General features: G+C 49.5%; 4 protein-coding genes across 13 annotated transcripts; 3 read left to right on the top strand and 1 right to left on the bottom strand.

Moving 5' to 3' along the window:
• Positions 1-175: 175 nt before the first annotated feature.
• FOXG_00158 (uncharacterized protein) lies at positions 176-2,511 on the top strand. Of its 3 annotated transcripts, none has more exons than XM_018376296.1 (4): positions 176-529; positions 748-1,052; positions 1,139-1,927; positions 1,999-2,511. In XM_018376296.1, exons 2-4 carry the CDS (start codon positions 777-779, stop codon positions 2,068-2,070), a joined length of 1,137 nt encoding a protein of 378 aa, XP_018231839.1. In that variant the 5' UTR covers positions 176-529; positions 748-776; the 3' UTR covers positions 2,071-2,511. The 3 variants fall into 3 exon arrangements, with proteins under 3 accessions (XP_018231839.1, XP_018231841.1, XP_018231840.1); XM_018376298.1 differs by having other exon boundaries at positions 508-529; positions 597-1,052; positions 1,999-2,314; XM_018376297.1 differs by lacking the exon at positions 176-529 and having other exon boundaries at positions 535-1,052; positions 1,999-2,314.
• Positions 2,512-5,971: 3,460 nt separating this feature from the next.
• Positions 5,972-10,037, top strand: FOXG_00157 (ubiquitin thiolesterase). Of its 5 annotated transcripts, XM_018376292.1 has the most exons (4): positions 5,972-6,804; positions 6,937-7,083; positions 7,180-7,193; positions 7,250-10,037. In XM_018376292.1, the coding sequence occupies exons 2-4, from the start codon at positions 7,021-7,023 to the stop codon at positions 9,252-9,254; spliced, it is 2,082 nt and encodes a 693-aa protein (XP_018231835.1). In that variant the 5' UTR covers positions 5,972-6,804; positions 6,937-7,020; the 3' UTR covers positions 9,255-10,037. The 5 variants fall into 5 exon arrangements, with proteins under 5 accessions (XP_018231835.1, XP_018231836.1, XP_018231834.1 ...); XM_018376293.1 differs by having other exon boundaries at positions 7,180-10,037; XM_018376291.1 differs by having other exon boundaries at positions 5,972-7,083.
• On the bottom strand, positions 7,201-10,674 carry FOXG_00156 (uncharacterized protein). Of its 4 annotated transcripts, XM_018376288.1 has the most exons (5): positions 10,627-10,674; positions 10,494-10,578; positions 10,379-10,438; positions 10,201-10,308; positions 7,201-10,113 (listed from the first exon to the last, which is right to left on the bottom strand). In XM_018376288.1, the coding sequence occupies exons 2-5, from the start codon at positions 10,519-10,521 to the stop codon at positions 10,058-10,060; spliced, it is 252 nt and encodes an 83-aa protein (XP_018231831.1). In that variant the 5' UTR covers positions 10,522-10,578; positions 10,627-10,674; the 3' UTR covers positions 7,201-10,057. The 4 variants fall into 4 exon arrangements, with proteins under 4 accessions (XP_018231831.1, XP_018231830.1, XP_018231833.1 ...); XM_018376287.1 differs by having other exon boundaries at positions 10,494-10,674; XM_018376290.1 differs by having other exon boundaries at positions 9,638-10,308; positions 10,627-10,659.
• A 132-nt stretch (positions 10,675-10,806) lies between these two features.
• Positions 10,807-13,105, top strand: FOXG_00155 (alpha-1,6-mannosyltransferase). The gene is made up of 3 exons (XM_018376286.1): positions 10,807-11,022; positions 11,076-11,525; positions 11,579-13,105. The coding sequence occupies exons 1-3, from the start codon at positions 11,010-11,012 to the stop codon at positions 12,772-12,774; spliced, it is 1,659 nt and encodes a 552-aa protein (XP_018231829.1). The 5' UTR covers positions 10,807-11,009; the 3' UTR covers positions 12,775-13,105.
• The last annotated feature ends 8 nt before the right edge of the window (positions 13,106-13,113 follow it).

The following is a 13,113-nucleotide window of genomic DNA, read 5'->3' as shown; positions in this document are numbered from 1 at the left end:
TAGTGTCGAAATAAATCATACATCGGGGTTTAATAGCAACAGAGCTCTAGGTATCCCCACAGCTCCGGGAACAAGCCCCATCTGCAGGCCGTGGATCTTCCCGCTAGAGTTCTTAATTAGCGTTCAACAGAGATCCGTCTAAGTGGAATGTATGTGTATCAAAGGCGAAGCAAATGGTTGAGCTATGGTGGGAACCAGTATTCAGAGAATGAATGCATTTCATTGGTGAGATAAACCAGTGTCCAATACGATATGAGAAAGCGCATCTAAGATGGAAGGTAGGTGTGATAAGCGTGATGTCACCACCCGCTCAAATGTACCTGCTACGAGCGTCATCCTTCCCGTTATTCACGGAATTGGGAGTCGCATACCACCTTAACTCCGCAAGATAAGGTACTACACCAACCTTCCTTGGACGTTTCCTGATTTGTTTCTCTCATATCATCCTGCAATATATTCTCACGATACCTATTACGGCGTGTTAGTTTGTGGGTTAAGCTCTCTCGCTGGAGCTGAAAGGTCATATCAGGTACGTTTAATAGCAGCAACCGTTTTCCCCGAGTCGCATTGTATCAACAGCCGGCTCAATCGGGCAGATCATATTTCGTGCACCTATATTTGCGCCTTTTCTTTGTCTCCTCCTTATTTATCACTGCAATCATTCTACGTGGTACTAGTGCTTAGAGTATCAACTGATGAGCTCCACCCTTGACGTACATGAGTATCACTAACACACTGGACTGGTAGAACATCATCGCCTGCATCGGACTGCTATAATGTCCCCGTTGCACCCATCCAAGGACGTCCTCCAGGGAACGGTCTACAGCCCTCTCTCAGCAAAGCCCCGTACTCCTTATGAGGCTCACCTTGAGCTCTTCCCCGCTTACTCCTCCGTCGTACAAGATGTGAAGGGCAAAGCCAAGGAGCTCAGCGCCGAGGCGACAGCCGAATTTGAAAAGGCGAGCGCAAAAGCTCAAGCCAAGGCTGGAAAGATCGAGCTATACTCTGGAAAGTATTATGCCGCCTGCACCTTTGGTGGTCTGATGGCCTGTGTAAGTGTCCATTTTAGTGTTCAGCCGAGGAATATTTCCCCGTCTACCAATTTCTAGCATAAAGAAACTGTACTCATCAGAATCAGGGTCTCACTCACGCTGCCGTAACTCCCTTGGATCTCGTAAAAACCCGTCGACAAGTTGACTCAAAACTCTACACCAGTAACTTTCAGGCCTGGGGCAAAATCTACCGTGCTGAAGGCGTTCGTGGTATCTTCACGGGTTGGAGTCCAACCCTCTTTGGCTACTCTGCCCAAGGCGCCTTCAAGTATGGTTGGTACGAATACTTCAAGAAGACGTACTCTGATATGGCTGGTCCTGAGGCCGCACAAAAGTACAAGACCGGTCTATATCTTGCAGCCTCTGCCTCTGCTGAATTTCTCGCTGATCTTGCCCTCTGCCCCTTCGAAGCCGTCAAGGTCCGTATGCAAGGCTCGATCCCTAACCCCTACACCGGAACAGTCCAAGGCATCAGCGCCATCACAGGCAAGGAAGGCGTCGCTGGCCTATACAAAGGCTTATATCCGCTATGGGGTCGCCAAATCCCCTATACAATGATGAAGTTTGCTTCGTTTGAAACCATTGTTGAGATGATCTATGATCGCCTGCCCGGTCAAAAGAGTGACTATAGCAAGGCTGCCCAGACTGGTGTCTCTTTTACTGGTGGTTACCTGGCCGGTATCTTGTGCGCCATCGTCTCCCACCCCGCCGATGTTATGGTCAGCAAGTTGAATTCCAACCGTCAACCTGGTGAGGCTTTCGGCGGCGCCATGAGCAGAATATACAAGGACATTGGTTTCGGTGGCCTATGGAATGGTCTCCCCGTGCGAATTGTCATGATCGGTACTCTTACCGGACTTCAGTGGATGATCTATGTAAGTATTCCTGCGCAAACTCGATGGCGACTAGATATACCTTCGAAATCGTCTACTAACAACGTGTGAAGGACTACTTCAAGATCTTTATGGGTCTTCCAACCACTGGCGGCGCTCCACCTCCAGCCCAGAAGCAGGAGTAGGCTATATCGGCTCCCCTTGTAAAAATGCATGAGTCGCTTGTGCCATAGTTGTCGAGGACTTCTTGGTGTGCCTTCGTTTTCTGTTCGTTCAGGTGGATTAGAAGCAAGAGACAGTGTTGATAGGCCAATAAACAAACCATCTCTATGAGAGTGCTGGATTCCAAGCAACAGGGTGAGTGATATTTATCGTCGGGATAATCGCATCTATGTGGAACGGCCTGCCTGGACCCTGGGAGTACACAGCTTATCAGCAGCCATCCTTGTCTGAATACGACTTGGGTCTCGAGCAGCTATGTTGTAGACGGAAGCATGCCACACTTGGTCCGATTCGATCCGTGAGAGGGATTTGTATGTCATCCCGCTAGTAGTTTCTTGCATGGGCGATCTGGAGGATACATTGAAGCTTGCAGCCGGGCAAATTGATAATCGCCAAGGGACGTGAACTCGGGTTCTTCTATGTTACGGCCAATAATGCTGTACCTGGTCCTTTGCTATGTGAGCTGTATGCTATAACGAAAGCCGGCTGTGCTGCTCACATTTTTGGTTGATAATTAATATGGAAACCTGAGCGAGCTGGCAAAAGAGGGTCTGGTGTATATACCGGCATTACGTCTCCGGTTGAGGGTCTAATATGGCACTGAGGCAATAGGGCACTTTAGCAGAATGGATGTCAACACCCATATCAAGTCCAGCGCTTGACAACTCTATTTGACATTGGTTGTGTTCAATGTCGGAGCTGCAGTGAGCGGCTATGTCTACGAGAGTGTACGTAGGTATTACTGTGGTGGAGCGAATCTAGACTTTTCCTAAACGGGCACGACTAATGCCGTCATGGTACATGATCGAGATGGGTGGGCACCACAGGGAGCGGCGCGGTTTGTGTGCGTTGATGCAATGCGATGCGCGGCCGGTTACGAAACTACAGAGAGCTAGTGGAACTGGCGCTTGTTCCAGAACACTGCTCCCTTTGGTGAAGGTGCAGTTTGGGCGGCATCATCACTAGCCATAGGCGTAGCATTGGTTCGCCGATATTATATATTCCCTCTCCGCAACCCAACGTTGGATCAGCATCGAGGAACCAACACAGTCAGGATGAACTGGCAACACTGGCTTTAACCATTAACGTATACTGGAGAAGAATATCCACTTGAACGGAATTCCTCGGAAGTCGGAAAAGATGGTATGCCGAGGGATTGTTCTGGTTATCAGTCAGCCAACCGACGGCGGTGAGATGAGCGAATATCTAAGACAGCCAGACAGCAGTCAGCAACATTTCCGGGTCCGGCGCACGTGAGTAGCCCGGATATTCGCAGATAAATGAGGACTATAGGTCCGTACCTAATTTCCTAACCAACACAGGCTGTCGTGCCACTTGGATGGGGTGGATGCAGTCAGGAGACCATTTGCTGTCTTGCTATTTCCAGCATCCGTGCCTATTCAAAGCATAAGAAGGCATGTCAACAGTAACGGGCCGACTGACGGCGATCAGGATGGGAGGCAGACCAAACTGATAGGATACCGTCACCGCGGTTGTGAACGAGTGATCTAGTGATTGGTGACAGTTCAGTTGCAGGGTGGGTACGGGGGATGTGCCGCATGGCAACCCCACAATCTGAGTCTAACTACATAAACGCTTCGAATGAGGGGTTGTCTTCGGTTGGTGAGCATCAATGTTGATGAATTATAGAAATACTCATGGTAGCGGCGACCTGATCAATAACACGACGAAGCTGTATGTAGTACCCGTGTTCAATGCTGAGATTATTCTCATAGATGACCAAAAGTGATGAAATCCAGAGTAGCCAGAGAACTAATCATTTGTCAGTCAGCTTTCATATTCGTTGACATTTAACAATGCCAAGGAGCAAGGGTTTGACCAGGGTGTAAATCTGGTCTTGCATCGCTTTTTGCTCTGCCCAAGGAGGATGACAGAAGGGAGCGCCTGTGATCAATGCTCTAAATAAAGAGCGCGTTGCTTTGCATGAGGAGACATCTTTTCAGAAAAGACAAACATTTCCACCAAACAGAAATGCTGTGCCAGTAATCCAAGACTACCTAGACATGACATTTTGGAGGGTGGATCGCAGTCTAACTAGTCCAGCCCACCTCAGGAACAAGACAGACATATCGAATGGTGCCCAGCCTGGAGGGTTGGCCAAGGGTATTCCAGTGAGGCGAAAGTTGCTTCAGTCAGCATCACAGAGCCCAAGAAATGTATCCGACTTGGCGGTGGCTGGTCTCCCTCGGCGTCCGGTTGTGGCAGAGTGCTGAAAGCTCGACCATTTTCAGCCTCCCGTCAGAAACTGAGTCGTTGTCCTCGGGTCGGCTAAAAGTGATACTAGTGAAAGGGCAACGATCTCTCACGGTAGCAGGGTTTGCAGGTCATCCTGGCCGGGGGCTTTGGAGCCGAAGAGTTGTGGCGCTGTTCATTATTTACCGCATCTACAGCAGCAGTGTAAGTTGGTGCTTAGATTGACGATGTCATGTTGAGACTCGAATACACCCGCTAGTTTAGAATTGGTCGTCGGTTACGGCTAAAGGTAGTTAACACAGTTTTCGTACTTGTACTATCTATCATATTCCCTCTAATTGTAACAGTGTTCTCGAATCACAAAACCGTTGGGGTAAAATGTTAGTGCAGAACGTACCGGGAACATGTGCGAGGGAGTTTTCGGTGATCAATGCCGATGTGGGCTGTTTAGATGTTGACTATCGATGTCAGATGGGAAGAGGATGAAGAATTTTCGCTTTCTGTAGTTATCGTGGAAGAAGTTTATTTGCTGATTTAGAAGCAGGTAATTATCATTTGCATCGGTCTTGCCGTTAACGATTTGAAAGATTGGACGGGAGGGGATGCAGGAGATATGGTCGATGCTCCTCCGATGGAACCTTACCTGTCTTACGAATTCTACCTCCAGCCAAACCAAAGGGTCAGACAGACCCTGAGCTTGGATCTCACCTTGGGGCCATCAACTCAATCCCATCGAAACAATTCCCGTTTGTACTTTGAAGGGCCCATCTTGGTACTCTTCATATCTTGGACTCATCATCCAATTCTCACTCATATTTGTTTCGATGTCTCGCAGTGGTCAATCCGAAGCTTGTTCCAAACTCCATATCCATGTCGTTACTTTTTAGCCCTGGTAGCGTTTGGCTCTACCGTAACAGCCAATGGATCCCAGACATGGGGCCACTGTCTTGCGTCTATCAACCGTCCACACCACGTTTAATCTTCAGCCAGGCCTTGGACCCCAGTAAACGTAAACCCAAGCAGGACCCTCCTCAACAATGATGTCGTTTAGCAACTCTGGGGAGCAAAGGCGTAGATGTCATCTTATGTGATCAAAGACTCTTGGCAGCGGTAAGCTACCAGCTCTTCGGACAAGCAGCTCCTGAAAACCCGAGAACGGTGTCTATCTCTACCTCATGATCTAACAGGGACACAGGAATCGAGTTAACGCGCTCCGTTTCTAGCTCTGATTCTGGGATGGTAGTTTCTGGGGGACCCACTCGCGAGGCACCATCATGACGGCCTAGTGAGTTGGAGGGGGCCATTTGGGGGCTCCGTTGGTCTAGGCAAACTGGGGTTTGCGCGAGCTGGGCCCTTTTCGTAGCTCGATGCAGGAGAGGAGAGTCGAGACGGCAGCACTTCCGGCTGTAGAACGTTGCTGGAGGTATCGATCACTCAATCCAACCATTATCGTTAGCATTGTCAAATAATTGTGCGCCAAGAGGAAATATCCGGATGGGCTTTGTCAACGGGTTCTGTACGTACCGATAGTCGGCTTGTTTAGGCTCTAATCTCATCATGACTTGTTCTGCCCAGGAGACCGTTACGTACTGTCCATGTTATACATGATCCAGGGCCGTTGAAAGTGAAATCCTGCAGAGAGACACATAGCCAAAACATCGATAACAAACCTAGGTAGGACCTCACAAGCTTACAGCACCTACCATTTTGGGGCACGGCACCATCCAACCACGAGGCCACTGATCCATCCTTTTCCTTCTTGAACCTGACCTGGGTCCAGGTCACTCCTCCTCCTCCTCCACTATTACTTCCCCCGGACTCGACCTCTACTGTACTAGGGCATCCTCCCGCCACCTTCATCCCTACCTGCCTCGACTGCGCCTGTGGTTCTACCCAAGTCCTTCTGCAGTTGGTAGCTGTCTTGCCTGCCTTTTCTCTCTTGCCGTTTTAGCAACTTGACACCTCTCTTTTGCATCTATCTCAAGGTGCCTTTAAATTCCCTTGGTAACGACCTATATCGGATTCTCTCTAGCCGAGACCATCGATTGTCTCTTGTCTCCGGTTCGGCTTTTAGATCACCGCAAGTAGTTCCCTCCGGCGCTATCGCATCCACGCCACACACCCGCGCCTCGCTTTCCCCAGGACGCCCAGCAGCCAACACCAGCGCCATAATCCATCCTCGCTCACAACTCGGCAACTCTAAAACCGACTTGGCTTGCGATTTCTCAACTTTTCCCGTCTTGCGCGACTCTTTGGCCATTTCAGAAGATACGAAGCCATTCGCGAATGGTCACTTGTCTCAATTGCGATCGTCTTCGCTGAGTGCTGCTGCTGCGCAGCTGTTGCGTGCGGGTCGGCCTTGATAACGTCCCTCGATCGGCTCACCTATCCACGGCTTTCCGACTGAATTACTTGCTCCAACTGGAGAGACCACGACATCGCCATGGCCGGCTTTTTCAACAAAATAAAAGGGTTCTGGCACTGTATGTCTTGGACTCGCTCCTTGTTCCATTTCTGCCCTGGACTGTCCCAATCCCATCTCCTCTCGCTCACTCTAAGTTGCGCCAAGATTACTTCTCATGACTGACAAAATCCCTCTCGCTCTCGGTTCATAGGCCACGACCACTACACCCAACAAGCAAGATGTTGTCGCGAAGAAGAAAGAAGAGCCCGTGCTCGACCTCACGCCGCTCGAGAAGATGCTCCAGAATGCCGCTCCCCTTCGAGACGACGGCGCCGATCGCTTTTTCGGCCTCGAGAATGTACGTCGAGCCCTACCTATTCCCACCCGAATTATTGTTATTTTTCATCATCGTCAATACCTTACCATCGCAAGAGCTAGGCTAACATAAAAACAGTTTGGGAACACATGGTACGAATTGGGTGAGGCATCACACAGACAAATTACCATGCTGACTTTTTGTGTAGCTACTGCAACTCGATCGTTCAGGCTCTGTTTTATTCCGAATCTTTCAGGAATAATGTTGTCAATTATCCCCCGATTATGCACTCGGAGACAAACGGCAGCCGACCAAAGGTTCCCATCACCATCAGACCTCCGCCCACTGACCCTGTCGAGACCTTGCCAAAACAAAAGGGCCTTAGCACATCCCAAGTGATCAAGCAACGACAGGCCATGAATCAACAGTTGCCTGGGCAGGTTGGCGTTCGACCTGAAGACAAACCTGATACACCCGAATACAAGAAGAAACAAGCCATGATCAAAGGGCCTATCCTGGAACTGGCACGAGAGAATGCCACTTCTTATGGCATGAATGAATGCACATTTACTGGACTTAAGGACATTTTTCTGGCATTGTTGGAAAGCAACACCCACACAGGAGTCCTCAGTCCCCAACGATTCCTCGAGATATTCAAGCGCGACAATGAAATGTTTCGAAACTCAATGCACCAAGACGCTCATGAGTTCTACGGTTTGGTTTTGAATGATGTCATCAACAGCGTTGAGAGCACAGCTCGCCAGATGCAGTTGCAGGCGCCAGCTGACGGCATTGATGGGCTGGCAACTTCAGTGGGACACGCTCTTGGATCTGCCATGGTAAATCACGTAGCTGGGTCAAGTTCCCCGGCAACAGGATGGGTCCATGACATTTTTGAAGGCGTTCTCACATCAGAAACCAAGTGCTTGACTTGCGAGACTGCTTCTCAGCGCGATGAGACATTTCTTGATTTGTCCATTGACTTGGAAGAGCATTCATCAGTGACATCTTGCTTAAGGAAGTTTTCAGCCGAGGAGATGCTCTGTGAGAGAAACAAGTTCCACTGCGACCATTGTGGTGGCCTTCAGGAGGCCGAGAAGCGAATGAAGGTGAAACGGTTACCCAAGATCTTGACGCTCCACTTAAAGCGGTTCAAGTATACCGAGGATTACAGTCGTTTGCAAAAGCTCTTTCACAGGGTCGTGTATCCCTACCACCTGCGCATGTTCAACACGACAGATAATGCCGAAGACCCGGATCGACTGTATGAGCTGTATGCGGTAGTGGTACACATTGGTGGTAATGCCTACCATGGTCACTACGTGTCTATCATCAAGGTTCCGGGCAGGGGATGGATCCTGTTTGACGACGAGATGGTTGAACCGGTGGACAAGAATTTTGTCCGCAACTTCTTCGGTGACAAGCCAGGGATGGCAACCGCGTACGTTTTGTTTTACCAGGAAACGACATTCGAGAAAGTGCGAGAGGAACAAGAGAAGGAGGGCATGGAGGAGGTAAAACTCGCTAGCGAAGCAGCGAATCTGGCTCAGGAGAACGGGGACAAATCAGATACGGCGCCTCTTAGACGGCAAGCAACGCAGCCCATGTCACCCCTGACGCATCACGAGTCAATGGCAAATCTTGCCCATGCCAGTACGGCACCAGCCATGCCTTCGGCTCCCCAACCGGATCCTACGCCCCCAGCAGCCGCTGCAGCTGCAGCTGCAACAAATGGCCTGACTCGTGTCACTACGCAGAAAGAAGAAGCCAAATCGAAAGAGGACAAGAAACGGGAGAAGAAGGAGCGCGAAGCTGCTGAGAAGGCCGAGAAACTCGCGGAAAAGGAGCGAGAGAAACAGGCCAAGGTTGACGAAAAGAAACGAAGAGAAGATAATTACAAAGCGATACAGGCACGACGAAATGAGAACGATGAACTAGCCAAAGTGTTGGAAGCCAGCAAGAAGTCTGCAGCACAAGAAGAGGAAGCAAGAAAGAAAGAAAACGGATCACCTCAGAGCAATGGAATTCTCGACCGAACCAAACGTGGCAGCAAGTCGATGTCAAGGAGAAGTTTCTCGCTTTTCCACAAAGACAAGTCGGCTGGGCAAACGCCTGATACTCCTAACGGCGATGCAAGCGATAAACACGACAAACTCAAGGATCGCCTCAGCTTCAGCTTGGGACGTAAAAAGAGCACGAATTTGCTTTCGTAATTCCAACATGCACGTACCTATCACGTCTACATACGGGAAGGGGGAACTCGGAATGCATTACATCGTTGTGTTCCGGGGGTGTTAGTGGATGGCAGGATACGGATACCCATGCGCTTTGAATGAAGCACTCACTGCATGAGACAAGAGCATAATAAGGCGACGGGGGTCCTCAGAAGCATTCAGCATTTGGGTCTCTGGCATTTTGTTGCCCTGAGCCTCAGGAGAAACAGGTTTGCCGTAGCCTGCATTATGTGAAGGCAAGAAGGCCTAATTACAGAAGGTACCAAGTAGAAGATGGAACACGGGTGCATGGAGCAGAAGGCAAACTTGGTTATTACTGCTCGAATGGGCTTATTTGATCGATAAATGTTGACCGAGAGCCGAATAAGACCACCCATAGCGTGGCAGTTGTATTATACATAGGTGTCTGGAGGTCCTGGTCGGAAGCCCTCGTAAGCTTAGACATGCCTTTGTGCATTTAGCTATTTTGGTATATTTTGAACAAGACAAGACGCCTACGAGCGAGCTGAGGAGATAACGTCTGGAACATTATGTGTATGTTCAGCATTACACGTATGCAATAAGATTACCTTCACTACTATATCATGAAGAGGGTTCCGCATCTCGTCCTGTCTCGTTCCATATCGTATCCATATCAAAGAGTAGTACTCCCACGCATGGTCTCCCGTGATTCATATCAACAACAAAACTCCAGTTCCAAGATTAGCCGGACTCCATTGATGCCTAGAAAAGTCTACCGTGTCCTCTTTTACAGCTGCGCCTTGTATGTGGCACCCCGCTAATCAACCAAGTATGAGCTCATAAAGGATGATAACGGAATTGACAAAGATCAGTGGCACTATTGCTACGTTAGTTCCTCGTATTGCAGAAGGGGTAGTAGTAGCTCGTTATGTTTGCGCGGCGTGGGTTTGGGCGTTGAACGTACTCCTCATGATGGTTCGGACACTCGCGATGAGATTGATGATCTTGGCTTTGACGCTGGCATCGGGGCCAGCGCCGAACGCAGGGTCGTAAGAAGCGGGAGAGAGATTGACTGGGAGATCAGGTTAGATATGAAATTCGCGGGGCTATATAGACTTGAGCAGGGAGGGAGAATTTCGTACTGCGCGCGAGAAAACGATCTTCGGAGAGGACAGCGACGGCGTTGATGAGTAGAATACAAACTGAAATCTATATTAGCTGCTGCGCTCTGGATAAGGAGGATAGGAGGATTGTTACCGTAGAGAAAGCTACCAAAGAACCACATTTTGGGCGACGGCGCTGAAGGTCAAAAAGGATTGAGAATTGGTGGTCTTGGTTGTAGCTAAGGTAGTCAGCGATGATGTGTAACTATCCCATCTCAAGGACTTGCCTTGCACTCGCTGGTACCTTGACTGGTTTCGAGGTACGTACCTTTTGCAATGGTGGCTTGAACGGTCGATACAAGAGCTGGGGAAGGGGTGACGAGTGTTCAGTGGCGGGTGATTTGTTAGACCGATCCGAGGACCCCTAAAGAGGTAACAAGCTCATGGGTAATTCATTCATTCGCTCATGTTGAACAATAGACTTGTAATGAATTATATTCCCATTCTTTTATAGCGGTTGGTTTGACATGGAGAGATTTTGTTGATCTGGTGCCTTCTCTCACCTTTCAGAGCTTTCAGCCTTTTGCTTGAAAACCAAGCATTTCGAGATACGACCAAGCTCGAAGGTACCTACAGTAGCTCTCGTCCCGAGAGCTCTATATCAGCCAAGATGAAGACTTCAGGTACATCGTTTTCTCTTTGCACTGTGAAATCAAGGTATACTAAATATTCCCAGATGTCTTCCTAACGTGTCTTCTCATCACCATCCCACTCGTTCATCTACTTGTGTCCCCCTATACAAAAGTGGAGGAGTCTTTCAATATACAAGCAGCCCACGACATCCTGATCTACGGAACACCCACTCAGGACATACATGAACGCCTCTCTCATACTTACGACCACTTCACCTTTCCCGGCGCCGTACCCCGTACTTTTCTCGGTGCTGTGCTCCTCGCAGGATTAGGGCAGCCCATCGTCGCTCTTGTTGGCTTTCAGCATGCACAGCTTGTAGTTCGAGGAATCCTTGGTGCGGCTAATGTTGCTGCGCTTTTGACGTTCAGGTCTTCTCTCAAGAGAGCTTATGGATCAGGTGTTTCAGCTTGGTGGGTGGTGTTTATGGCGAGTCAGTTCCATATCAACTACTATGTTTCCCGGACGTTGCCAAACATGTATGCATTCTGTCTCAGTAGGTCATCTCATTCACCATCGATTCTAAAAGCATCAACTCACTGTGACTAGCTGCCCTTGCTTCAGCATTCCTACTTCCCCAATCGTCACCTCATCTCTCTGCTGCTCGTCAGAAACAAGCCATCGCCCTCTTGGTCATCGCAGCAGCCATCTTCCGCTCTGAAGTCGCTGTTCTTCTCAGCACTACAGGACTCTACCTCCTTTTCACGCGTCGTATCGGTCTGCGCCCCTTGGTTCTCACTTTCCTCGGCTCATTCATCTCTTCACTGCTTATCTCAGTACCTATTGACTCGTATTTCTGGCAGAAGCCCCTCTGGCCTGAGTTATGGGGTTTCTACTTCAACGCTATTCTTGGATCTTCGTCAGAATGGGGCATTTCTCCATGGCATTACTATTTCACCTCAGCGCTTCCCAAGCTATTGCTCAACCCTTTCGTGCCAGCGTTGGCAGTGTATGCACTACTCCAGCCTGGCACATCACGGGCTACGCAGGCATTGCTGATCCCCAACTTGCTCTTTGTGGCCATTTATTCTGCTCAGCCTCATAAAGAGGCTCGTTTCATTTTCTATGTTGTGCCGTCTCTGACTGCCGCTGCAGCTCTCGGCGCTAATTTTGTCTCCTCTCGTGCCTCTAAATCCATCATCTACCGTGGCGTGTCTGCCGTTATCGCCCTGTCAGTCCTCGTCAGCTTCGCAGGCAGCACTGCCATGCTCCTATTCTCTTCACTTAACTATCCTGGCGGCGATGCACTTCAGCAACTCTCTTACATCACCCGTGATGACCCTACTCCCGTCATCGACGTCCACGCCGACGTCTTGAGTTGCATGACGGGGCTGACCTTGTTTGGGCAAAATCCATCTGGTTATCCCATCGCTTTCCCCATCCACCCCCACCCTGATTCTACGGCACCTGTTCTAGTCTTCGACAAGACCGAAAAGGGAGACCAACTTTATTGGCCGCGTTTCTGGGAGCGCTTTGACTATGCTCTCGCAGAGAACCCACGCAAGGTGTTGGGTGGCTGGCAGGTTATAGGAGTTGTCACGGGTTATGACGGTGTTGAGATTCTCAAGCCTGGCTCTCCTGCTGCAGGAGATGAGAGTGAAAAGGGAACAATCGGTGGTGAGAAAATACTTGGACTGGGCGCAAATGTCGCTGCTCTCAGAAATCTGGTTAGGGGCTATACAGGTGGTTGGTGGGTTGGACCTCGAATGTCACCCCGAATCCGAATCTTGAGGCGTGTCAGTTAATTAGATCGTCAAGACGAGACGAAATAAGTGTCTGCTTCCATCACAGTTCAATAATTAGTCAGTGTGAGTGTGAGGCCGCGCCTTGTGATACTACATCATCTGATTTTGTAATGCCCTATCATATCGTATAAATAATGCATACGTGCCTGCGTGGACTCCTCGATGCCATCCATAACCCCTGAAAAGACAAGAACCCATCATCCCAATCTACACTGAGCGCAACAAAGTATAGTATGTGAGCCTCCTGGCAGACAAAGCAGCCAGTTATCAATATTTTCTTGCTTTCTCCATAGCCCAACGCCACGTACTGCCTTGCCTTGCCTTGCCTTGCCTTGCCTT

Source organism: Fusarium oxysporum, chromosome 1 (assembly GCF_000149955.1).
Source record: "Fusarium oxysporum f. sp. lycopersici 4287 chromosome 1, whole genome shotgun sequence".
Lineage (NCBI taxonomy): Eukaryota > Fungi > Ascomycota > Sordariomycetes > Hypocreales > Nectriaceae > Fusarium > Fusarium oxysporum.
This window is presented reverse-complemented; position numbering and strand designations above follow the sequence as displayed.